Source organism: Drosophila persimilis, unplaced genomic scaffold, assembly GCF_003286085.1.
Source record: "Drosophila persimilis strain 14011-0111.01,24,50 unplaced genomic scaffold, DperRS2 tig00000002-arrow-pilon, whole genome shotgun sequence".
NCBI classification, from domain to species: domain Eukaryota; kingdom Metazoa; phylum Arthropoda; class Insecta; order Diptera; family Drosophilidae; genus Drosophila; species Drosophila persimilis.
Window position 1 is genome coordinate 2,940,083 of NW_020825289.1, and position 23,784 is coordinate 2,963,866.

The following is a 23,784-nucleotide window of genomic DNA, read 5'->3' on the forward strand; positions in this document are numbered from 1 at the left end:
ATACTTGGAAAGCCAACACCGACACACACAGACACACACATACAATCACCAGCATGTTGGGGATACTGTTGTGTTGCTTCGACACCGCGCGTTCTTCTAGATATAAAAGCAAAGGCAGCTAAAGGATGTGCGCTCATTCAGTTCGGTTGAGTTCTGTGCAAACGTTCGCGGTGATTCTACCAAGCGAAGCCAACGCTACCTGGGGCACTGGCTATTGTGATAGCAGAGCTACTGTGAAAGTTTTGTGAGTAGCCGTTGGAATTGATACTTTATTTAAAAACTACATCTTCCTGCAATTTTTGTTATGAGTTATACTGTGTGCATCAAATATTCCGTGGTTCCTCAAAAATTAAACAGCTCTCATTAGAAAATCATAGAAGGAAAATCATTTCAGAAGCTCAGAAATAAAAAAATGTACAGTCTCCGATTAAAGATGTTTATGTCATCATTAAACGAGTACTAGATACATAAATAATTAAATAAATAAAACAATTTATTATAAATAAAATGAATACTGCATACGTAAATAAAACAATGTATTATCCATAACCAATTTATCACTAATGTCGTTAAATACCTAAGGTATACGAAGGTCCCCCAGTACCTTTTTTTCAAACTACAAGTTAGTCTGTTGATTAATCTGGAAATAGGTTAGAAAATAAATCCACAAAAGCTATGTTTGACGACTAGTATTTATTTAATTAATTTCAATTTTTCGAATTTCCACTATAAACAATATATTTAAACAATATGATTCTATGTTCACAAAATTTGAATATTTGGCAGAAATCTTCAGAAAAAGATGGATTTCGAACGATGACCTCCAAGGCAGCTACCTTATAGAATTATCAATTTCACTATTGATAAACTTGAAATACTTCGTTATCAAAGTAAACGCTGTTATAATCCTGATCCTCATGATTTCGGTTGTTTTATTTTGTAGTTAGCTATTTATTTAATTATATATTCTACCGCTACCAGGTTCAACTTTTATTTATTGCGCTAGTCACATTAAATCTATAGTTTATGTTGAAAGCTTCTTAAATATAATTCTTAAAATTCTTAATTCTGAAACATTAACATTTTTATAAAGAGCTTCTAATTTTCGATTTGTCTTATTTCCTTTTTTTGATTTATTAAGAATTCCTTAAAATGTTAACGAAATTAAGTTGCGCTCCTAATTAATATTAGGATATAGGGCTATGTGCATTCTGGAAAAAAATAATATTTATCGTCCAGAAACATATCTGAATTTGAGTTGCTATTACCTACAACTTTTTTAAGCTTTTGGCCATACTGCCAATCAAACTTCATACAAATAGGCAACAATTTGAAGCCTTAGATAACATTAAATAAGTTTTTCTCACATCACGGAATCGACAAAAAATATACAAATATGATGAGGTTCTTCTAAGAAATTGAATCCATATTAATTAAAGGAAAAACATTTGAGGACAACTAAAATATGTTCACTTTAAATTAAAAAATACAATTTTCGCAATTACTTGTGATAAAAAATATTAAATTAATCTTTTTGTTACCAAGAAGTTCTATGAAAGAACAACAGCAAACAGAAGGATTTCTTCACTTTTCACCAACATTTACAAACTTACTTTAACATTCGAAAAAAATGGTACAGTAACACAAATTTAACATTTGGTTGGTATATCTTTAGTTAGTACATATTATAATTATTTCTTTTATTAAGATACACAAAAGTTGTTGCTACCGTCGGCAAAGCAAATCGATTGATTCTATGCCACTTATATGGTACAGGGACTTGAAAATAAGATTGTTTGGTTTCGATTCAGAGAAGTGTGGCTCGTGAAAATTTTAATTTAGAATTAAAATAAAATTTTTCAGGCTACATTTTTGCAACTGTTTCAGGTTGTTACAAAAAGAAAATTCTGAATATCGTATCTCATCTCCTTAGTTTGAATCCCAACTATGGCGTTCCAATTGGCTCAAATTTCTTACTTTCTGAATGCTCAATCTTTGGCAAATCAATATACTCGATAATTTCTACTTATTGCTCAATAATTAACAACGTATCCAATCAGCATAATTCCAGCTGAATAAATATATGTATACTATTAAATGGGAAATTGAGTAAATATACATAAAAACAACCTGTAAATGGAACTTAGTCAATATGTAGATATTAACTATGTAATAATGAATAGTCCAATTATTATGTTGGTTGCAAATTACTAATAAACAGCAGGGTGAGCGAAAAACTTTACGCAACAAAAGGTTCGTTCAATCAATATTCATGAGTTGAGTGGCATCCGCTTCTTAGCGGGGAAATAAAGTCCGCCCCGTTGATTGTGGCTTACTGCACCAGTGCCAACTTTTGTCCCGACACCGCAGGCCCTTAAAATAGTTTTGTTTTACAGTTTTCTGAAAAATGATACAACCAGCTTGGCAAATAATTTCTTGCACTATATATCGGTCTAGGGACTCCGCTTGCGGATCGACTTGCGAAGGACTCACTAACAACTAATTCTTATGTACATAATTTTAATGTTATGATATTTGGACATTGATATGTAATGATTGCAATGATTAACCGAATCGAACGCGAACATGCAGGAAAGATAGCTGTTAGACTAATATGCGAAGCATTACTAGGAGAACTAAGCATGCATTAAAAATACAAATACCACTACAATTACTAATTACGAGAAAGGTTGTGAGTATTAGTAATTTAATAAGAGGAAGGGAATTCTAACCATAAACGAATAATTCGATCTACAAAACGGATGGGACAGCGGTACATAGTTTGATAGTGTATCTATTAGGAATCGTGAAGTTTATGCGGCTCAACAAAACCGTCACCCTTGAACAAGTTGTGCACAAAAATCACACCAAGAAGTTTTAAAGTGCGGCTGAACATTGTTTTCTTTTCTGTTGGCTGAACGAACGGATATTTATTATTATCAAAATCTGCAATAGCCTCCACTGGCAACCTTCAGAGCCCGGTGTACGGGTGCTGAGAATAAACTCGCAATAATTGTGCTAAAGAAAGTCTTTGCATTATCGAATATTCTATGTATATTAATTAAAAGCTATGAACAAATTTTGAAACAGTTAAATTCGATCATTAATTTGACTGGTATTTTGAAAACTTTTTAATTATGTTAATTTTCATTATTCCATTAAATAAATGGGTTTTAATTAAATCACAGCATATTGAAAAGAATGCAAATAATTTATATTTTACCGAATTCAAGGGTAAACATTCAAAAAAGTCTAAGACTTTGATTGACTTTATTTTCAATCGATTAACCCCACCAACACAAAATTACAACATGGTTTCATACATACCCGTACGTTCGGAAGGAGATTTTCTATCAATGCACCTGTGTGTTTATGTGTATATGTATGTCTATCCTTTAATATTTATTCAAGCGAATGTATAGTAAATATGTATGAATGTGTACTTACACCTATGCAAACAAAAATGGAATTTGAGCAACTGTTTTTATTGTTGTATTGTCATAATGTGGATATATGTATGTACTGACTTACGTACATACATATGTGACTGTAGCAGTATCAGTTTCCTTCAACAAATATTCTACTTTTTTATATAACTATTAGCTAAAAGCTCTTAGCCAGCAGTTTTGTTAACTTCACTATAGTTTTTTTCATCTATACTGCTACATATAAATAAGTTTAAAGTAAAGGTTATTTAAAGGAAAATTAAAATATGCAAAACTTAATATTTGTAAAAAATGTTAGATTGTAGTTTTTAGTTTTATAATAATTTCCTTTTTTAACGACGTACTACCTAAATAAAGTTTACCAATGGTCCTACGTTTGAATTTGTACTTGACCTGCTCCTTGAATTCTAGTATGCTTGGCAAAATATTTTTAATGACGCTGCACACTTAACTTAACTAATGCTGGGTGCTGAATATGTAACACAGGCTTATCCGTTGGGAAAATGCGTAAAATCGGTGAACAAGTTTAAAGATGAATCACTACACAGAAAGGTTCATTAAAGCATTAATTAAATAGGGTTTTTTAATTACCCAATCCCAGGTAGAGGGGCATCATTTCTCTTCTCGGTGTTGGGATTGGGCTAAATTCAGTTATAAATTCTATTAAAGTTTTACAGATGTATTAGGAAGTTTATTTAGCGAAAACCGGTCAATTCGGACATTGCTTTATTAAGGAAGCATGGCATCTGCTCGTGAAAGGTTTGCTTTTGAGGCCCGATAAAGTTTTTCCAAGAGATACCCAGGCTGGTATTGGCATTCAGGCATCTCTGACGCACAAAACTGACGAAATAAAGATTTCGTACGTGTATGCGGCCGTTTGCCCTTTTTAAGACACCTTCCACCTTGTTTAGGTTGTTAAACGATTGTGTTTACAGTAAAATCGAATGTTACCTTTACTCTGGACAAGCCACCATTTCAGCATACTTGCTTTGTGGTTGAGCATGGGGACTCAGAGGTAGATAACAGTATTTACGATGCACGACCGACCCCAACCCATAAATTTTGATTTAAGAACATTCACATTCGCTTCGTTACGCCCTGATGGAAATCAAATTATTGCGCCCGATAACCCAAAATTGAACCAAATTTATGATTGATGCAATTAAATTGCCATTCTCTGAGTACGTGAACTCTCCACATAAGCTACAGGTGCGTTGCTTGACAAGCTCTCTCAGAAATTGATAAAGGCATTAAAACATTGCAACTGTATAATTTGTGATTATTTACAAAATTAAGCTGTATACATATTGAGAAATTAATCAATAAATTTATTACCGCGTATCTGGAATAAGGCGTATCATCAGTGTCAAAATATGGTTTACTCATATGATGAGATATATGTTCATACATATGTACATATGTATGTACTTACACAAATTTTGTACGCCATATCTTAGCAGTCAGTTTGGCGCATTGGTAACGCTAACCGCAGATACATTTTCTGGCGAAGGTGATTGAAAGATCTGTATTTTTTTTTTTCATTGCCACGAGTCGTTTTAAGCCTGAGCTTTACGCTACACCACCAAGTCAAGTCCTTCTGCTTGAGTTCAATACGATTTTGCATTTTCTTCCTATTGTTCTTTGTTCTGTCAACAAGTTCCCACAGCTGCGTAAAGGCTGGCCCGTCAATTACCAAATTGCCAAATATATTCGCTAATTGCAATTTAGGGCGAGTTAATGCGGCGTTTGTTACCTAGAGACGTCTATTAAAATTTATTTGTTTGTGTTTGTGATTGTTGACACTTAAGAAAGTTCCCGCTTATAAAAGAATGTATGTATTCATTTCCTTCGCCAATGAGCCGTTTCTAGTTATTTTTGGTTCCTTGCACTGACCAATACTTTCTAATTTGTGTATGTAAAAAGGGTAGTGCTAAAAACTAAAGGCGATTATTTTAGCTATCATTTATTTGTACACTACCGACAATAATATGGATATATTGCTAGAGGCTGATTTCGCTGATCCACATTGTATATACCATATGTACACTAATATATACTTTATTGGGAATATACTTTTATATGCTTCCTTTTGTGATTTTGAAAATGTGGATTTGACGAGCTTTTAGGTGAAACTGCAAGGGTATTTTAAGTTCCGTCTAATCAGAGCTAACCATCAATTGGGGACGTACTAATGAACAGTAAATAGGACTCACTACTTGACAAAAAAGTACATTTTTGCATTCTGTGCTCCACATAAAGAAATTACACGGCAAAACAAAGTTAAACTACACCTGAATTAGGAACATGACTGTTCGTTGGGAGCACAGACGACCAACATCAGCTTTGGTCCGGTTACAAATTACACCAGCAAACCTCAGTAAACAGCAGACTCCCTAAAAAAAAAAGGTTGAAATGAGTAGAAAGTATGCCCAAGGACCACAAATTTCAGTGAAGCAGGTGTAGCAGTCTCAGGAAAATAGAACGATGCGATAGTATTTACGTGGTTCGTGCGCAGACCAGCTCTGTAATAATGCCGACAACTCTAAGGGTCAGCAAGACCTCCCGCCTCTGGGAGTCCAAGGGCGTTTCAACCAAACATGTGGACGTGTGACATATGACTGCAGACACTGTGGGGGTGGTGTGGTTTGTGGGTAATCTGACCAAAATACAGCAAAAGTTTAAGCACACCCTTACCGGAGTGGGTCAACGTTTTGATCTTTAGAGGTGAAAATTATGCATTATTTATTTGCATAATTTAACCATAAATTTAAGTTAATATATCGGTGCGTATTTTGATCATTATATTGATGTATTCTGATCATTATACATTATACATAGATCACAAGAAATATTGTTTTTCTTATTATGTATGAAAATTTACTCATTGCGCAAATTTCTGGGTATATAATTAATTATATTTTTTAACAAAAATTGCTTACGGCAAAACACTTTATCATTTAGCGATTTCTTTTTATTCTTCAGTACCAATTATTGACAGATTTCCCTGCGGTACTGCCAGAGAGCCAATGCCCAAATCCGATCGTTTCTACATTGGAGGGCGAAAAATTATTGTTTCCCGATCCAATAGTAGAGAGTGGATTACCAACTCCCGGGTGCGCGTTTCTTGTGAAGTGGCCAAGCTTGGCCGCCTCATGTTCGGTTTTCTGGATTTCCGCAGCAGCTGCATGAGCAGCAGCATGTGCCACAGCTGCCTTTGAGGCAGCAAGACGCTGCTGTATCGCCTCAGAACGTTGAATCGCAGCCGCCGCCTGAGACTTTTGCTTCAGTATTACTGCCTGAGTTTGTCTTTCTGTGGCGATGCGTTGCTGATTTAACACGTTTTCCTTAGCCGCTTGTAAATGCTGCTGCGCTATAAGAACATTGGCTGAGGCCTGCTTAGCTACCGAAATAGCGTGTGCAACTTCGTTGGGAGTCGGCCCGATTCCCAGCGAGGTGTGTCCCCCACTCCAAGTGGGCCAACCAAGGTTCCAAGCCCCTCCGTTCAAAGCTCGCGGGCCACTCGTTATAGCCCATGGAATGCTGGCTTCGTCCAAAGCGAGACTCCGCTTTTCTAACGGCTTGGAGCTGGAAGCACACCAGGCACCAGCAGTTAGAACAATTAGTAGAAGCATCAATGGCATAGTTGACCGGCAGCTTCGTGTCTTTGTGAAATGCATTCTTTTGAGGACAACTGAGTTATGCTGAGCTTTGAGCTGTCAGCATTACTATTTATACATAGCTTGGCCTCCTCTCCAATCGGAAAAAGTATCAACAATTACTCACGTAGGAGCGGCGTTATTTGAACGTTTAGTAATAATTTGTAAACTTTCGCTCTTTCAAATTTTGTTGGTGCTTTTCGGCAAGTACCTTACTTACATTTGCCGGAAATGAAAGGGTGCTTTAATAATCCTTATTATTTCAGACCAGTTTTCAAATTGGTCAAAAAGTGAATCGCCATGAAGTTTTTCACTGTTACGTAAGACGTCTACAAAATGAATTTGTCTGTTCTGCGTACTGGACCTGATGATGAGCTGTCGACTCATGGCTGAAATAAAGCTGCCTTTGTAAAGTATTTTTATTGTGAAAAGGTAATTATATCAGCCGCGCCATGAATGTACGTGACCAAAAAGGTATTATTCTGTCAAACAACTGTGCATGGAAGGACAAACTTAAACCTTTTCTGTTCAGCTGCCATTGCAAAATGTTTGCCGTTCATTCTACCCACTTTAATTACCATTAATGCAAGTAACAGCATCGAATTAATTCTGAGGAGTCATTATCTGGGGAATATTGTATTTAATGATTTCTATTTTTATTTATTTAGCATGCGCATTTGGTAGTCAATTTCTTCTCGGGAAACAAATATTATGAATAGATACAATCTAACTCTGCAGCATTTATGCTGACTCGCAATTAACTTATTCTATTGCAGAGATATAGGTAAAAGGACATCAAAATGTGGAATGCGAATCAGCTCCCTACACAGCCGCGACAATTTTATTTGGGGCTCTTATTGATTACGATTTGCGCGGTGCTGTCCGAGGATGTATGTGCAGTGCCCACCGATCAATCGTATGTTGAAAACACGCATGGGCAAGACGGCGGAGGTCTGTACCCCCATATCCAATAGCTTCATTATATTATATTTGTAATTGTTTAACTTTACAGGTATGCAAGCATTGCAAAAAAGGCCCGCCTTCTTTGTGGGAAGTCGCTACGGGCGGTCCAGCGGCAACGCTGTCACCGGCGGTGGGGCAGCTAGTGTTGGTAGCTCGAAAACACGACGTCTCATAATTGTACCACGAAATGATCGTTTTTTTCTTGGCTCTCGATATGGAAAACGGAACGGCGAGTATTTGTCCCCCTACGAGCAAAACAGCCTAAGCCTGGCCCTCAGCAAAGACTCGTCACAGGATGTGGAGCAACAGACATTAAACACCAACAGCAGGTTACGGCCATCCCTTATGTCGTGCGTCTACACAGGCATCAGCAATTACTATCGTTGTAAAGGGTAAGTTTATCTATAGAAATAAATGTACAGGGATTTGCATTTCACTGAACATGGATATTATATTTATTAAACACAGCAGTGACCATCACTCTGCAGTTGATGAAAGTCTCGATTCCACAAGCATGGCAGAAAGTGATGGTGATACAAACAACGTCATCAACTGAGGAAGGAAATCATAAAGAACAAAGAAAAAGAAAAATGCTGGCGATTCATTGACAAACATTCAGAGCTTGTAGTGGCACATGCTTCTATGACATTTAATACGATTCTTGCTATCCAATTGCTTTTCTGCGATTTACTAAACGTACAAGCAAAAAGGTATTAAAACTTTTCAAAGGGGCTGGAAAAAGTTTTAATATTTAACAAATTGATAGATACCCAATGTCGATGTGCCATTAAATTATGGGCAGCTACATTATTTAGTATTTACCGAATTAAAATATTTTAATATGTTGAAATCCGAATTAAGGCGCGCACACGCTCACTGTAAAAATAGACATATAGTACATATATACATAATACGTTTTATTTATGAAAAGGTACAGTACATGCAACAAACATTTATAATAATATTCAATAAATGCAGTTGAAAAAACCAGATATGACTTTTTGGAAATTTTAGCTTATGGGTATTTATCTGAGACATATGTATTTCTGTAGGTATCGAAATAAAGGCTGCACATTCATATAAAACTCTGTCATTGTATAACTAAAGCAATTACATTTGGATGATGCAATTCCCTCACGAATCAGTTCCCCTATGAACATACTTCCATGTGTATGTGGGTCATGTATACCTAGAGCCACAAGAAATTTAATTACCATAGACTCACCCGCACCGCTCTGGCTGCGTAATGAGCAAAAAGACTGAGCACTTACTCGTAAAATGCTTCCTTAAACAATAAATGCAAAATAAAAAAGTACATGCTCAGAGCTGTACACCATACACCATCTTCCGCAGCTCACATTGATTTTAATTGATGACAACAGACAGTGGTATTTTTATATAAGGGCCATCCACCTACAGCATTGCTTAAACTCAAAATTTAAACAACAAAAAACAGAGTGCCTGCTAATTGTATTAGTGCTTGTGCGCAGGCAGCACAGCCATTTAAATTTCTGACATACGGCCAAAAAGGACACACAAGCTTCCAGAAGTTTTGGCCCGCATTAGGACAACTTTTCAGCAACCAGAACGTGGCATCGAGGCGATACTTCCTCATCAAGCAATTTTTCATATCGCACCCTGACATTCACTTTATGTTCGGCAGCAGCTTCCTGAAGATAACACAACCGGTCAAATAATATCACGTTCTCACAGAGCTTCTAAATAATTCAAAAACAAGCCGCTAATCATTTTATGAATAAGTTAAGTAAAATCGCAAATTCATTACCTGCATGGCTGTCTGCAAGCATTGCAAAGCTTCAGCTAGACGGGGACCCTGTTTATCGGTGTATTTGTCGCTTATTGCTATAAAGCGCGTTTTGTGTGTAGGTTGCCACTCTAGCGGAGCGCCTGTCTCCTTTGAGAACAACTGAAATTTTCTCACTATCTCCCAAAATGCATCCTGATTTTCATGAGACGGAAGGATACACTTTTTTGGTTTTACCAATTCATTTGAGTGTCGAACGGAATCCGCCAGTGCACGCGTGTACATCTGATCTCCGTGCTCAGCGTGTTCTTCGTAACTTGTTCGCCGCCAGCGAGCACGCGTTTGTTGGCATGCTAGTCTAAGAAATGGACGATTAAGATATAATTCTGTTTTACATGCTTCTACCGCCTTGCGCAGGGCAATGCTAAGCGGAAAATTTACAAAATTAGGCTGATCAGGGCTATTAACTCCCCCGCCAGCAGACTGCAAAGCTAATTTGTGGTAACAACAGGGCATAATGTGAAGACTTCGCACACGATCCATTTTCAAAAATAATCGCATTGCGTTAATACTCAAATCCGCACAAGCATGCAAGCCTATTATCGACATAGATTTCACCTCCAAGAAGCCGTTATTTTTCGCTAGAGCCAGTGAGTGTGTGTCGATATAAGCCCCTGAGTCAGCGTCAACATATTTTTGCTGGTAGCTAATTGACTTTGTGGCTGCCGATGGTAACCACTGACGACACCGGCTACGTGCCGCCTCCACTCGTGTTTCATCTGCTTCCAATCCAAGTATAGAGCGATTTGGGTCCAGTTCGTATAATGCTTGACTTAGATAGCCCAATCCTGAACCCAAGTCAACCAAAATTTTCTCGTTTAGGCATTGAGTGTGAATGTGAGTGGCAAAATGTTTGATTTCATGCTGTTTTTTTGTCGATATCCTGCGCTTACTGGTGGTTTGGCGTCCCGTTACTTCGAAAAAGCTGTGGTCGAAAGTTTCTTTTGGTGTCAGAGAGGCCAGATTTTTCCGGAAGCTTAATAATGATGTGGGGAAAGAGTCCAAGTTTTCGTAAATAAATGGAAATTCATTAAGCTTTTCGTTTGATACTGCAAGAAAATAGTTTTTCATATCCAGCGGCATTGATTCTATTGAAACAAGACATTCTGTGTTGGCTTTGCGATAAACCCAGGAGTACGAACTCAAAAAATCGACTACTGATTCGAAATACTTCTCAGGATTGGTAAAAGTGTTGGGCATGGCCATTTCTAAGGGATAAAAAAGATAGAAAAATGTAATATTATTTTTCCACTTTATTTAGCTACTAATATTTTTACATAGTACATATACTATACATATAAATATTTAACAAAAGTGAAACACATCGTCTTAACCTTCCATTAAGGAAATACATCGAAATAACAACAATGGATTTATGATGGGTGGCTGAAAAAGTATGAAAGTCTTCCTACGGATATTTTTGAGAACAGTAAAAATTTTAAATACGAATATCTATGCTATGATTTTCCATTTCTGACTAGTTTCCAGTTCCAAACTTTCATTGGCTGGTCCCAAAATGCATTTTCCGTAATTTTTTGATTTCTCCTTAAAGTAACGTTCAATCACGTCGTGGAGTTCATCAATAGTTATAGATAGCATTCGAGAGCGATATTTCACAAACATCTCTTGCGATACTTCATACAAGAAATAATCAATCCCAATATTTCCGGGTGCAATTGGCGAGTCCAGCTGCTGTAGTACTCCGAGTTTCGCCTCAAATAAGGCCTGCTGATCAATCTTACTTTCCGAATGCAACCACTCATATGTTTTTTCAAACGCATCTAGCGTTTTTGTGGAATGGGGGTCACGATAGCTATAGAAGCTAAAAATTCCATCTGAACTTATCTTAGCGCCCGCTCCGTAGGCCCCATTCTGTTCGCGAACCACAGGCAGAAGATACTTAGCCGACACAAGCTTGGCAAGAACGCGCAATGTGGGATGATCTTTATGCAAATATGGGACTGCAAAGAATGCTTTTGCACAGTAGTTGACTGGTATGTTCATGAGGTATTGTTGACAGCTCGGATGTAAGAGTGTAATTTCGCTACTCTCATTCGTTTTTTCTAGAGTGGACAATGTCCCCAAAAAATTCTTCAAATGTTCTAAGGCCGTTGGTAGGTATGATTCTGAGCTGTTGATAGCTACACGCATATTGCTCTTATTAAAAACCTTTGTGCCTATTGACTTTAACTGGTCTCGAATGTCCGCAGTGTTGTTTTTCTGCACAAAATTCTTCATGAAATCTATGTGATCAACTCCTGATAACAGAGACTTCAATTTACTTGCATTACTAACTAACGCTGCCGCTCCTAACATAGCGTATAAGTGACCAGAGCTAGCGATGCCTATTGATATATTGGATATGTAGTTTTCAATAAGCATTTTCAGACGGTCCGTGTCTTCAAGCTTAAAGTTTCGCAGCAAATCTTGGCACAGTAAAAACATATCAGGCACATTTTTATCTAGTGCATGTGTTGTCATCATCAAGCTCAGCCGGTAGCTTTTGGCGTCTTCAACATTTTCGACGAAATTTAACTTGAAATCAATTCCAGCAGTCTTAGAGAGTACGAGTTTGTCAAATTCACGAAAATCATGCTGGGTGGTTCCCATGTCATTGATAATATTGCAAAATAATGGTACGAGCTTTACTTCATCTTCACTCAGACCAGTTATATTAAATAGACATTTAAAATAAGTAATCTCGTTGGTCGGAACTTTGCAAATTTGAGTTTGAACTTCTTCAATAGTTTGGATGCTTAACTTTGGCCAATTCGGTGACTTCTTCACATCGCTAAGCGTAAGACAGGGCAAAAGTTCAGTATTCGGTGCAGCCTTTTGAGAGGCGTCCAATTTCAACCCATTCTGATATATTTTTTCCAACTTTTCATTATCGAGCGCACTAGTTTTCTGCTCTAGCATTTCCAATTCAGCCTGTTTAAAGTTTTCCTCGTACAACTCGTCAGGCGACATCGTAAGTGTAAGTTTGTGTGAATTATTTACAAAATATGTGTTCATTTTTTCTTGGAAATAATTCTTATTCTGCCTTAAACAAGTTCGCAGCCTTGCTATCATATCCGAAACCCGAAGGTTGCTAACTACATCGCCATCATGGTTCCAAAGTGCTGTTGAGTTAAATAACAAAGCATTGCCAAAATGTGGACTTTGATGTTTTAGTGATAATTCAAGATTATGGAGAATACTTTCTACATGTTGGGACTCAAATCCCTCTTTCATGGCTTTGCATATAGTTTGGCTAAAGATGTCGTTGAATTTTTTGAATTCTTCAACACGCAGGTCTTGCAACCCCACAACGAATGCCGTATCCTTGGTGTCTGAAGAATACCCTGTACTCTGGTTGTAGCCCCCGGAAAAGTTTGGTTCTATTAGGCTCTTGTAAAAGGCAGAGTTAGGTCCACGGATCAATATTTCGGATAGGACTTTTAATTCAAAGGTTTCTTGTATGTTGGTCATGTCGCACATAAGCACAGCAATGGCAATTTGGTTCTGTCGATCAAAAGCAGCGCCCATATTGTCCAGTCTGCTGGAAATGTGTACATGCCGTGGCTGTGACCATCGCGGTTGTAGCGGGATACGGCTATAAGAGTTGTCTACTCTGGTGTGCAGAGATAAATATTCTTTATCAATAAGCGAGAGGGTCTTTGTCAAATCGAAAGAACCATAAGAGTATACACGGGCGTTACTTGGATGATAATATTTGCGATGGAACTCAATTAAATCCGTGTGCGTTAATTTGGGTATCTCCAATGGATTTCCTCCGGATACATGTCCATACGTGTGGTCGGGTAAAATATTATTAAGGAGATTCTGTCCAAAAACCAAAGAGTTCTCCGAAAACGCGCCTTTCATTTCATTATAAACCACACCCTTGATGACCAGTTCAGACTTCCGATTATGTAATTCCTTGTTTTCTAATCGCCAACCCTCTTGAAGAAAATCCAAATACGCAAGGTTAGGGCTATAATAAAGAATTTTCAATATTTTTTTTTATGTTTTAACATATATATGTATGTGGACTTACCTAAAAACCGCATCCAAGTAAATACGCTGTAAATTCCTAAAGTCCACTTCATTCATGGTTGAAAAAGGATAGAGTGTGTAATCTGGACCTGTCATGGCATTCATGAACGTGGCTACAGAGCGATTAAGCATCTTGAAGAATGGGTCACGGACGGGATAGTTTTTTGAGCCACATAACGCTAGATGTTCCAAAATATGCGGAAGACCAGTGGAGTCAAAAGGTGTTGTCCGAAAATTGATCGAGAATACATTGTTTGCGTCATTTCGATCGATATGCCATAGTTCCGTGCCAGTTCCTTCATGTCGCAGTGTGTAGGACGTAAGATCAAAGTCAGGTATTCGTTCGACGCGTTCACATTGGAACCCATGATACAGCTTGCCTTCATTAAATTTGTATTCATGCTGCTGTATTAAATGTGGGACTTCAAGCTGAGCTGGGGACGCTACATTCGCTTCCTTTGTCTTTGCATCGCTCAACATGTCATCAAAAGAGGACACCGGTTTGCAATTTGTTCTTCGTTGAGCACGCAACACATTCGTTCTATGCGGAGCCAATCTCAAAAATTTCAACCGTGATAACATTGTATTTGGCTACGAATGATAAACACACAATATAAAAATTCAGATGATTCGCAGATGAAACCATCAGACAGAATAACTAGTAAACAATTAAAATGGCAACACGCGTTTGAGCTGCAGTTACATCAGCCGGAATCCATTGAATTCACATATGTAAATTTGTTCTTTTCTATGTTATAAATGAGTTCCGATGACAATATTTTCAGAAAAATAAATATACACATATCGAGTTACTAAATTGATTTAACTTACCTATGAAACAAACAAGATTATTTTTAGTTTATAAATTCAACAAAGTTTTTCTGAACTAGAATATGTGTGACCAAGTCTTTTTAAGGAGACGATTATAGTTATCGGTATCAGCTGTTTATAGATATATATATGAATCAGTGTTGCCATTTTGGCCTATTTAAGGCTAGATCTACTTAATTTGAAAACGGAAATGATTAGTCCCTTGGCAGAATACAGATGAAACTACAAAGCTTTGGTCAGAAGTACTGACTTATAAAGATTCTGGCAAAAGCAAAACTTTTGGAGAAATCACTTTATTTGGCATTGGAATTTTAAGTCCACCGTGGTCAAATGCTGTGATTGAACGGGTATTCAGTCAAATGAATATCGTTAAGACCAAACTTAGGAACAAAATTACTGTTAAATATTAAATATAAGGTTTGTTTTAGAAATATTTAATTTTGTTATGTATACGACTAACATTCTTTTGAAATTTAACGGATATGGGTTGCGCCGTCATGTGGCCGCAACTACCGCAACTACCAGGAAATATCTAAATTTAATACATTCCAGCGATAAAAATACGGATTGGATTAATAGCGAATTGGATGAAATAATAACACAATTAAAAATGTATATATCTATGTGCTGCTTGATTCGTAGCATATTTTTTAGACTGTATTTTTACAATTTTAAGCTTGTTCTAGCTTGTATTTTTGTGAAATCTAGCATATTTATCTAAGTGCTATCGGTTTAATTACTAATTAATTGTTTTATCATGTAAGTATATACAAAATTTCAAAATTTTAGCGAATAACATGGAGATCTGATAATGTTCGTATCTATGGCATTACCTGCCAACAGGCACATCTAAATTATTGGGCACGTTGACCAACAGAACTTTCTCAGGGAACAGTAATGAATATGATACAATGTCGATTATTAATGACGTTCACGCATACATTCGAGCAACAGATATAGCGTAGATATGGTACGTTCCATATGATCACTAATAGGCTATTCACACTGACGGCCATCCACCATCCATTTCGGGGATGGTCCGTAATAGGCTATTCACACTGACGACCATCCACCATCCATTTCGGGGATGGTCCGTAAGGTTTTGCCGTTCCGAAAATTTCCCAGTTAGTTCACCATCCATTTTGGATGTTCGTAAACCGCACGTTTCTATGCGATAGTTAGCCGATGGTTTTCAAATGCAACTCTGAATAATTGTCATTCACAATGGAAAAATGGTATTCACTGCGAAAACGTAAACAATGATTTTGACAAAATTAACAAAAAACAAAAACAACAACAGAACAGCTCGGAAGGACAGCAGACCAAATTTTCGAAAAACTTATTAATAAAATGGATTTAGTGCCAGAAAACTCCTCCAGTGGTACTGTTGAGACAACGAGCTTTTTCGCTGACTATGATTGTTCAATAATTTCACAAATTATTAATTTCCGAAAACGTTATAAATTTTATTATAGGTATTTTGTGTGTTGAGGGTGGCCGAAGATGCCAGAGCCTTTTACAATAGTATTAGAGTGACACACTTGGATGAGGCAAGCGAGCCGATCTCGAGCCAAAGTAATAGATTGGGGACAAAAAGGGTCTGTTCTCCAACTATATCAAGCGGTAACTGTTAGAGCAGGCGCAGCTGCTGACGGCTTAGCGACGGCATAGGAAAGAAAAGATAACAAGAGCGAGCATAGATAAGAATAGATGATTAAATGAGAGCATGTTGCTGAGCGAGCATAGATAAAGCTACGCTTACGTTACGTTAGTTTAGTATAATGACCAAAATAGAAAAGAAAGTGAATTGATAGGCAATAAAACAATGGTATAAAATTTACACTCGGGCTTCGCCCGAACATACTCCCCCCGTGGAAGGATCCATGCCTTTCACCTCATCTCGTAGAGGCAATAGACATAGTTTTGCAAGTGCTCTTCGGCTAACACCTGTAGCCATCCTGATCAAGGCGACTCGAGATACGCCGTCAGCTCCTGGGATGAGCTCGAGGATTCTCGCTAGAGGCCACTTCAGAGGAGGGAAGTTCTCGTCCTTAACAAGAACGACATCATTGACGTGAAGCTCAGGATTCCGGGTGCGCCACTTCGTTCTTTCTTGAAGACTGGTTAAATACGATTGGCGCCAGCGAGACCAAAAGATTTGCTGAAGCTGTGTGACCTTCTGCCAACGGTCCAAGCGATCGACGTTTAAATGAACCAAGTCAGGCTCCAAGAAGGTTGTGATAGGGGAGCCAACTAGAAAATGGCTGGGCGTGAGTACATCGAGATCTGCAGGGTTCTCTGAAAGAGGAAACAATGGCCTTGAATTAATGATTGCACTGATATTGCACGCGAGAGTGCGCAGCTCATCAAATCCAAGAAGCGAGGATCCGAGGGCACGTCGAAGATGATGCTTAGCAAGCTTGACTGACGCCTCCCACAATCCTCCAAAATGTGGCGATCTAGGAGGAATGAAACGCCAATCGATGCAATCGTTGAGACAAGCTTGATGCACGGCTTCTTGATGACTGTCGCTTAGGAATAGCGACTTAAGTTCCGCCAGTTCGTTCCGCGCTCCAACAAAATTTGTGGCATTATCTGACCAAATACGAATCGGTCTTCCACGGGTGCAAATGAAACGGCGAAGAGCAGAGAGGAACGCAGCTGTTGTAAGATCCTTCACAAGCTCGATGTGAACCGCCTTGGTGGAGAAGCATATAAAAATGCTCATGTAGCACTTTAGTGGGGGCCGGTTTCGAACTTCTGATTTATACAGGAACGGACCGCAATAGTCCACGCCGGTAACTAAAAATGCACGAGATTCGCTGACTCTGTCCACCGGAAGATCTGCCATTATTTGCTCGAGAGTTCGAGGCTTCACTCTAAAGCATCTGACACACTTTTGGATTACGTGTGCTACGGTCTTTCGGCCACCGATTGGCCAGTACGTTTGACGAATGATGGCTAATAGCGACTGGGGTCCAGCGTGAAGGTGCTTTTCGTGTAAGTGCCGTATCAGAGCAGAAGTGATGGAATGATTCTTGGGCAATATTATGGGATGCCGTGCTTCAAAGTCCAAGGTAGAGTTTTTAAGACGCCCTCCAACTCGAAGCAAACCGCAATCATCTAAAAATGGCGAAAGAGAGGCGATCGAGCTTGAAGCCTTGATGTCCTTTCGCGTTTCCAGGGCTCTTATTTCAGTGGATAGACGAGATTGTTGAGTAAGACGAATAAGCAGTTCGGTTCCCAAACGCAAGTCCTCCACAGTTATTCCAGACTTTCGTCGATGAATGAATTTGCATACATACGCAAAAATTCGTTGCATTTTGGGGAAGGAATTTACAAACTTTGATTCTTCCACCAAATATCTTGACGCGCAGTTTGTAATTAGTATGGTTTTTCGTGCCTCCAAAACCGGCTCTGGAAGAGCAGGTGTACTTGGCCATTGATCCTTACTGGCTGTCAAGTATGTAGGTCCATACTTCCAAAGTTGAGAATTGATGAGCTCAGCTGGTAATGATCCTCGAGAAAGCATATCGGCAGGGTTTAGATCAGTTGGCACGTGCAGCCAAGACATTCCAGATGTGAGTTCCTGAATAACAGAAAGTCTATTAGCGACAAATACATTGAAGTTGGATGGTTGATTTTTGATCCAAGCCAAAACGACTGTGGAGTCACACCAGCAATAATAAGAGCACTTGAAGTTCATCAAAGACACTTCATGCATAAGCTGAGCGAGTAGCGCTGCACCACATAATTCCAACTTGGGTATTGTGATAGTCTTCAGTGGCGCTACACGAGATCTGGAAGATAGAAGATTTGCCTTGACTCCATTGTCGCCTTGCGAAACAGCGTAGATGCAAGCTCCATAAGCACTCATGCTGGCATCACAAAATCCATGCATTTCAAGGTTGCTGCTTCGAAGGAAAGATAGGCGCGGGAAAGAAATTTGTTGCATAGAGTCAAACTGCTGAATAAAGTTGATCCAAGTTGTGCGTAAGGAGACTGGCAGACTTTCATCCCAATGAAGCTTTTCTTTCCACAGCTGCTGTAGAAATATTTTTGCTTTAGTAATAACTGGCCCTATAAGTCCGAGTGGATCATAAAATCGTGCAATAGTTGACAATACAACTCGCTTAGTTGGTTTCGAAGGGACTTGATTGGGACAGAATGAAAATAATAGCTCATCCGAAGTGGGATTCCATGCTAAACCTAGCGTCTTGGTTACATCGCTGCCATCAGTAAATTTAACAAATGTTTCCCTATCTTCATGGGGTGTTTGATCGAGTACATATGTATCGTTGGAACACCATTTTCTGATCTTGAAATTTCCTTTGGCTAATAGTCCTGACACCTGGCGAATTATTTCCAGCACCTCATTTGTAGTATCTCCCCCCGTTAGCAAATCATCCACGTAAAAGTCCCGCAGCACAACTTCAGAGCCAATTGGATATGACGAACTCTCGTCTGCCGCTAGTTGGTGCATAGAACGGACGGCCAGAAATGCTGCTGGTTTCGTTCCATAGGTCACGGTATCCAGCTTGAATGTCCTTAGCTCCTCGAGGGGTGAGTCACGCCACAGTATGCACTGCAGAAAACTATCTTGGGGCGAGACACGGACGCATCTATACATTTTACAAATGTCACCAGTCAATGCTATACGAAAGGTACGAAATCGAAGAAGAGTCGTAACTAACTTTGGCTGAATTGTTGGGCCTGACATCAATATATCGTTGAGGGAATATCCTGTAGATGTACAAGCGGATCCGTCGAAAACTACTCGGAGTTTTGTGGTGGTTTTGTCTTCTCTTAAGACGCAGTGATGAGGAAGAAAAAATTTGCATTGTTTAAGTGCGTCACTTTTGACAGGGGACATGTGATTCAAATCGACGTATTCCTTTATAAATGCGGCGTATTGGGCCTTGAGAAGCGGTTTGCGAACCAACTTGCGCTCTAGATTGAGAAATCTGCGATAGGCTTGTTGATAAGAATCTCCAAGAAGACTGTCACTCAGCTTTAAAGGCAATTGAACGCAATATTCGCCACTTGGAAGCCGACCGCAATGTTTTTTGAAATGTTCCTCGCAAGCAATTTCCTCCTTTGTTGCTTCTGTAGCGGGACCGTGGCAGTTTTCCACTTCCCAGAACCTTCGCACTAGCTCATCCAAACCAACGGTAGGCGTTTGACTCAATTCCGTCGAACTAGAGGCAGCTAGGAGCACTGAGCTGCGGGAGTACTGACCTCCACCTGTGACAACCCAGCCGAGACGGGTTTTTTGTATTATAGGAAGTCCCCTTTCCAATTTGATCTGTCCAACGCATAAAATGTCGTAAAATAAGCTGGCTCCAATAAGTACATCGATGCGCTGAGATTTGTTAAAGTGTGGGTCAGCAAGGCTGATATTGGATGGCATTTCCCATTTGGATACATCAAATGAAGAAGCAGGCTGGTTTCCTGTAATACGTGGAGCAACGAGAGCTGTGAGACTCGTGAAGTAATCGGAAGTCCTGGATTGAATGACCAAATTAACTGAACCTTCCGTGTGAAATGCAGAATCAGCGCCGATACCCGATACTGATACCGACCCTTTGGCTCGTTTCAGCTGAAGCCTCTGAGCAAAGCGAGAGGTTATTAAATTAATCTGAGAGCCTGAATCCAGAAGAGCCCGGCAAGGAAGAAGATCACCAACTCGACTCTTTATCATAATGACTGTCGTGGCTAGAAGCACTACGTCTGAGCTAAGATTCTGAGCAGGAGGCGAGCATGGTGATGAAGCGGCAACAAGAGAACTTGAAAGATTGGGGCCTGGGCATAAGTCTGTCTGAATAGGAGACGTAGTAGCGTTTGCAGGTTCCGTGTTAACTGACGTAGGCAGCGGATTGTTGATATGTAAAAGGGTATGATGCTTTTCACCGCATGTGCGACAAGAGCCTGAACTGCAGGAGGTATTCCGATGTCCCTTCTTCAAACAGTTGAAGCAAACTCTAAGCTTCCTTGCCTCTCTAAGACGCAAAGATGGCGAAAGGTTTCCAAAGCGAGTGCAGCTGTAAATGTTATGCCCTTTATTATCACAGAACACGCATTCCAATACGATTGTATTTGTAGCAACAAGACTGTGTTTTGAATGAGTGATTCGTTTATGTTTTCCAACCTGACTGCTATGGATTTGAATCGACATAGCTTGATCCATGGTCTCCATGGCTTGACATCTCCTCTCCAAAAAAGCCGAAAAATGGTCCCATGTTGGTATGACGTTAGGGGGTGACAGCTCCTCCCATTTGGTCCTGGTATCAGAGTCGAGATACTTGTATGTGGAGTGAACGATGATGCATCCAGCTATTTCCTCCATGGTACCCATCGATCTAAGCGCTCTCATGTGAGAATGAAGCTTGTCCGATAAAGTACGTAGCTTTGTAGTTGACCCATCTTCAACCTTCTCATGCCTCAGAATCTCAGCGACGTGTGCCTGAAAGATTAAACGTTTATTATTGAAACGATTGTTTAAAATGTCCAATGCAATATCATAATTGCTCTCCGATACTTCCAAAGAGCGAACAGCCTCCAGGGCAGGTCCATCCAAACATGAGCGCAGGTGCTGGAACTTCTCAATCTTTGATAGAAAGGGCTCCTGATCTATTACTGTGCTAAACATCGAGTAAAAGTCTGCCCACTCAGTATAACCTCCACGGAAAGTGGGAAGTTTAATGTCAGGAATATGATATCGTGACCGTACATTTCCGGAGGCAGTAACGTTGAGCTCGGGTCGTATCGTTGAGTGATGCGGCATGTTCTGGGTAGTCCTGCGGAGTGCTGAGCGAATACGAACTTCGATTTCCATCGCCAAATCCTCAAAATTGTTGCTTAAGTCGCTGCCAATTTCGCTTACATCAAGCTCTTCTAAATTAGAATGAGTAACATTAAATGAGTCGGATATTTTTTCCAAGAATTTTAAATGAACACTTAGCGCATCTTCACTGATTGGGTTGTTTTCATCATTCAATATCGTCTCTCGAAGTGAAACGGCTTTGTTGTATATTGAGAGTGCCTTTAGTTTGTAAAAAGACACCCTGTTTTCCGGCACGTCATTAGACTCATCCATTTTCGACAGGCAGCAGCGAGCAAAGCACAAAGAAGAATAGAAGAACCAACCATTTGATTTTTTTTGGTATGCAAGCGCAAGTGCAGCGAACCCGAAGCCGCTAATGCACGTAGCTGTATTAGTGCTTGTAAGCAAGCGCGCGACGAAATGGGAACTAACCGCTTCGCGTTCGAACAGTTATGTTTAGCGGATAATTTTCACTGTTTATAATTGTTTATTTCCAAATTGTTACTGACGATCACGTCGGGGTCACCAAATGTTGAGACAACGAGCTTTTTCGCTGACTATGATTGTTCAATAATTTCACAAATTATTAATTTCCGAAAACGTTATAAATTTTATTATAGGTATTTTGTGTGTTGAGGGTGGCCGAAGATGCCAGAGCCTTTTACAATAGTATTAGAGTGACACACTTGGATGAGGCAAGCGAGCCGATCTCGAGCCAAAGTAATAGATTGGGGACAAAAAGGGTCTGTTCTCCAACTATATCAAGCGGTAACTGTTAGAGCAGGCGCAGCTGCTGACGGCTTAGCGACGGCATAGGAAAGAAAAGATAACAAGAGCGAGCATAGATAAGAATAGATGATTAAATGAGAGCATGTTGCTGAGCGAGCATAGATAAAGCTACGCTTACGTTACGTTAGTTTAGTATAATGACCAAAATAGAAAAGAAAGTGAATTGATAGGCAATAAAACAATGGTATAAAATTTACACTCGGGCTTCGCCCGAACAGGTACGTTGAATAGATATATTTGTTTTTTATTGTTTATAATATATAATATTATTACACAATGCAGCAAACAAGAGAACAACAGCAGGCGGCAGGGTGAAATGGAGTGCCGCGCTTGAGAGCCTGCTGATTGACATATGGCAGGAGAAAATTGAAGATTTGCGCGGACCACGCAAAAATTCACATGTGTACATGGAGATGGCCGAGTCCATTAAGGAGGCTGGGCTTGAGCTTGGATGGGGCGAGATAAGGACAAAGCTCGAGAACATGACCAAAAAATATATAAATTGGACCGAGCGGGGGTGCTCCATCTGGGTGGCAACATTACGATAAATTAAACTCATTTCTGGGGTGCTACCGGATAAACAACATGGAGCAGAGCACATTGGACAACGACAGTAAGTTTTATTAATTTATTGCTAAAAAAATATATTTCATTTAAGGTGTTCATTGCAGATCCTGATGAGTACTTTTCGGATATTATTGAGATGGACCTGGACGGATCTTGTAGCTCCAGCACCTTGTCTGGGCGTCCGCCAAAGAAAAAGAAAAAGACCGACATTTCGTGGCTGGCAGAGATCGCCCGGGAACGTCTCGAAGAACAGAAGGACCACCACAGAAAGAAGGAAGAGCACGACGTGAGGCAGGAGAAGATGGTGCAGGACCTAATCAGCACACAAACGAAATTTCAAAATGATCTGTTGGAAGTGCTAAACCACAGCCGAAATAATTGCTATATCTTCATCATCCATTATAAGAACCAAGAATTAATAAATCTTCCGCGCAAATTTAATGAACTTGTTATTGGCATCAGCTGTTTTTGACGGATGGTGGATGGTGGCAGTGTGATTCGGAGTTTCACATCTGTCAAAAAATCCCACCATTCCCCCGGGATGGGCTCAGTGTGCAGAGCCTATAACCATACAGTATGACGCTTTCGTTGTATGAACTGGCACATCTATATACTGTATGGTTAGTGATATAATGCAATGCTTTTGGCTTATATCGATAGCCGACAATCGCTAAGAATGAGCAAAAGAATAAAAACGTAAGCAAAGACAAATTAATTCATCTTCTGTTAAAAATTATGCAAAATTTGATTTTTAATTTATAATTTGGATTTGAGCAAAATATAAGCAAACGGCTGCTTGTTCCAATATAGATTTTTTCTGAGCCGATTATATTTATAACTTCAGCT

At 39.3% G+C, this 23,784-nt stretch overlaps 4 protein-coding genes across 5 annotated transcripts; 1 reads left to right on the top strand and 3 right to left on the bottom strand.

The window, feature by feature from the left end:
• The first annotated feature begins 163 nt into the window (after positions 1-163).
• Positions 164-8,908, top strand: LOC6590163. 2 transcript variants are annotated; one of them, XM_026985882.1, is made up of 4 exons: positions 164-244; positions 7,879-8,053; positions 8,115-8,457; positions 8,537-8,908. In XM_026985882.1, exons 2-4 carry the CDS (start codon positions 7,903-7,905, stop codon positions 8,619-8,621), a joined length of 579 nt encoding a protein of 192 aa, XP_026841683.1. In that variant the 5' UTR covers positions 164-244; positions 7,879-7,902; the 3' UTR covers positions 8,622-8,908. The 2 variants fall into 2 exon arrangements, with proteins under 2 accessions (XP_026841683.1, XP_026841682.1); XM_026985881.1 differs by having other exon boundaries at positions 165-244; positions 8,534-8,908.
• Positions 6,418-7,087, bottom strand: LOC113565247. The gene is made up of 3 exons (XM_026986992.1): positions 6,716-7,087; positions 6,554-6,658; positions 6,418-6,492 (listed from the first exon to the last, which is right to left on the bottom strand). The coding sequence occupies exons 1-3, from the start codon at positions 7,085-7,087 to the stop codon at positions 6,418-6,420; spliced, it is 552 nt and encodes a 183-aa protein (XP_026842793.1).
• Positions 8,909-8,961: 53 nt separating the features above from the next.
• LOC113565117 (protein RRNAD1-like) lies at positions 8,962-11,041 on the bottom strand. The gene is made up of 2 exons (XM_026985880.1): positions 9,852-11,041; positions 8,962-9,783 (listed from the first exon to the last, which is right to left on the bottom strand). The coding sequence occupies exons 1-2, from the start codon at positions 10,971-10,973 to the stop codon at positions 9,628-9,630; spliced, it is 1,278 nt and encodes a 425-aa protein (XP_026841681.1). The 5' UTR covers positions 10,974-11,041; the 3' UTR covers positions 8,962-9,627.
• Positions 11,042-11,123: 82 nt separating this feature from the next.
• Positions 11,124-14,521, bottom strand: LOC6590164 (presequence protease, mitochondrial). The gene is made up of 2 exons (XM_002015353.2): positions 13,930-14,521; positions 11,124-13,866 (listed from the first exon to the last, which is right to left on the bottom strand). The coding sequence occupies exons 1-2, from the start codon at positions 14,508-14,510 to the stop codon at positions 11,343-11,345; spliced, it is 3,105 nt and encodes a 1,034-aa protein (XP_002015389.2). The 5' UTR covers positions 14,511-14,521; the 3' UTR covers positions 11,124-11,342.
• Between the last annotated feature and the right edge of the window lie 9,263 nt (positions 14,522-23,784).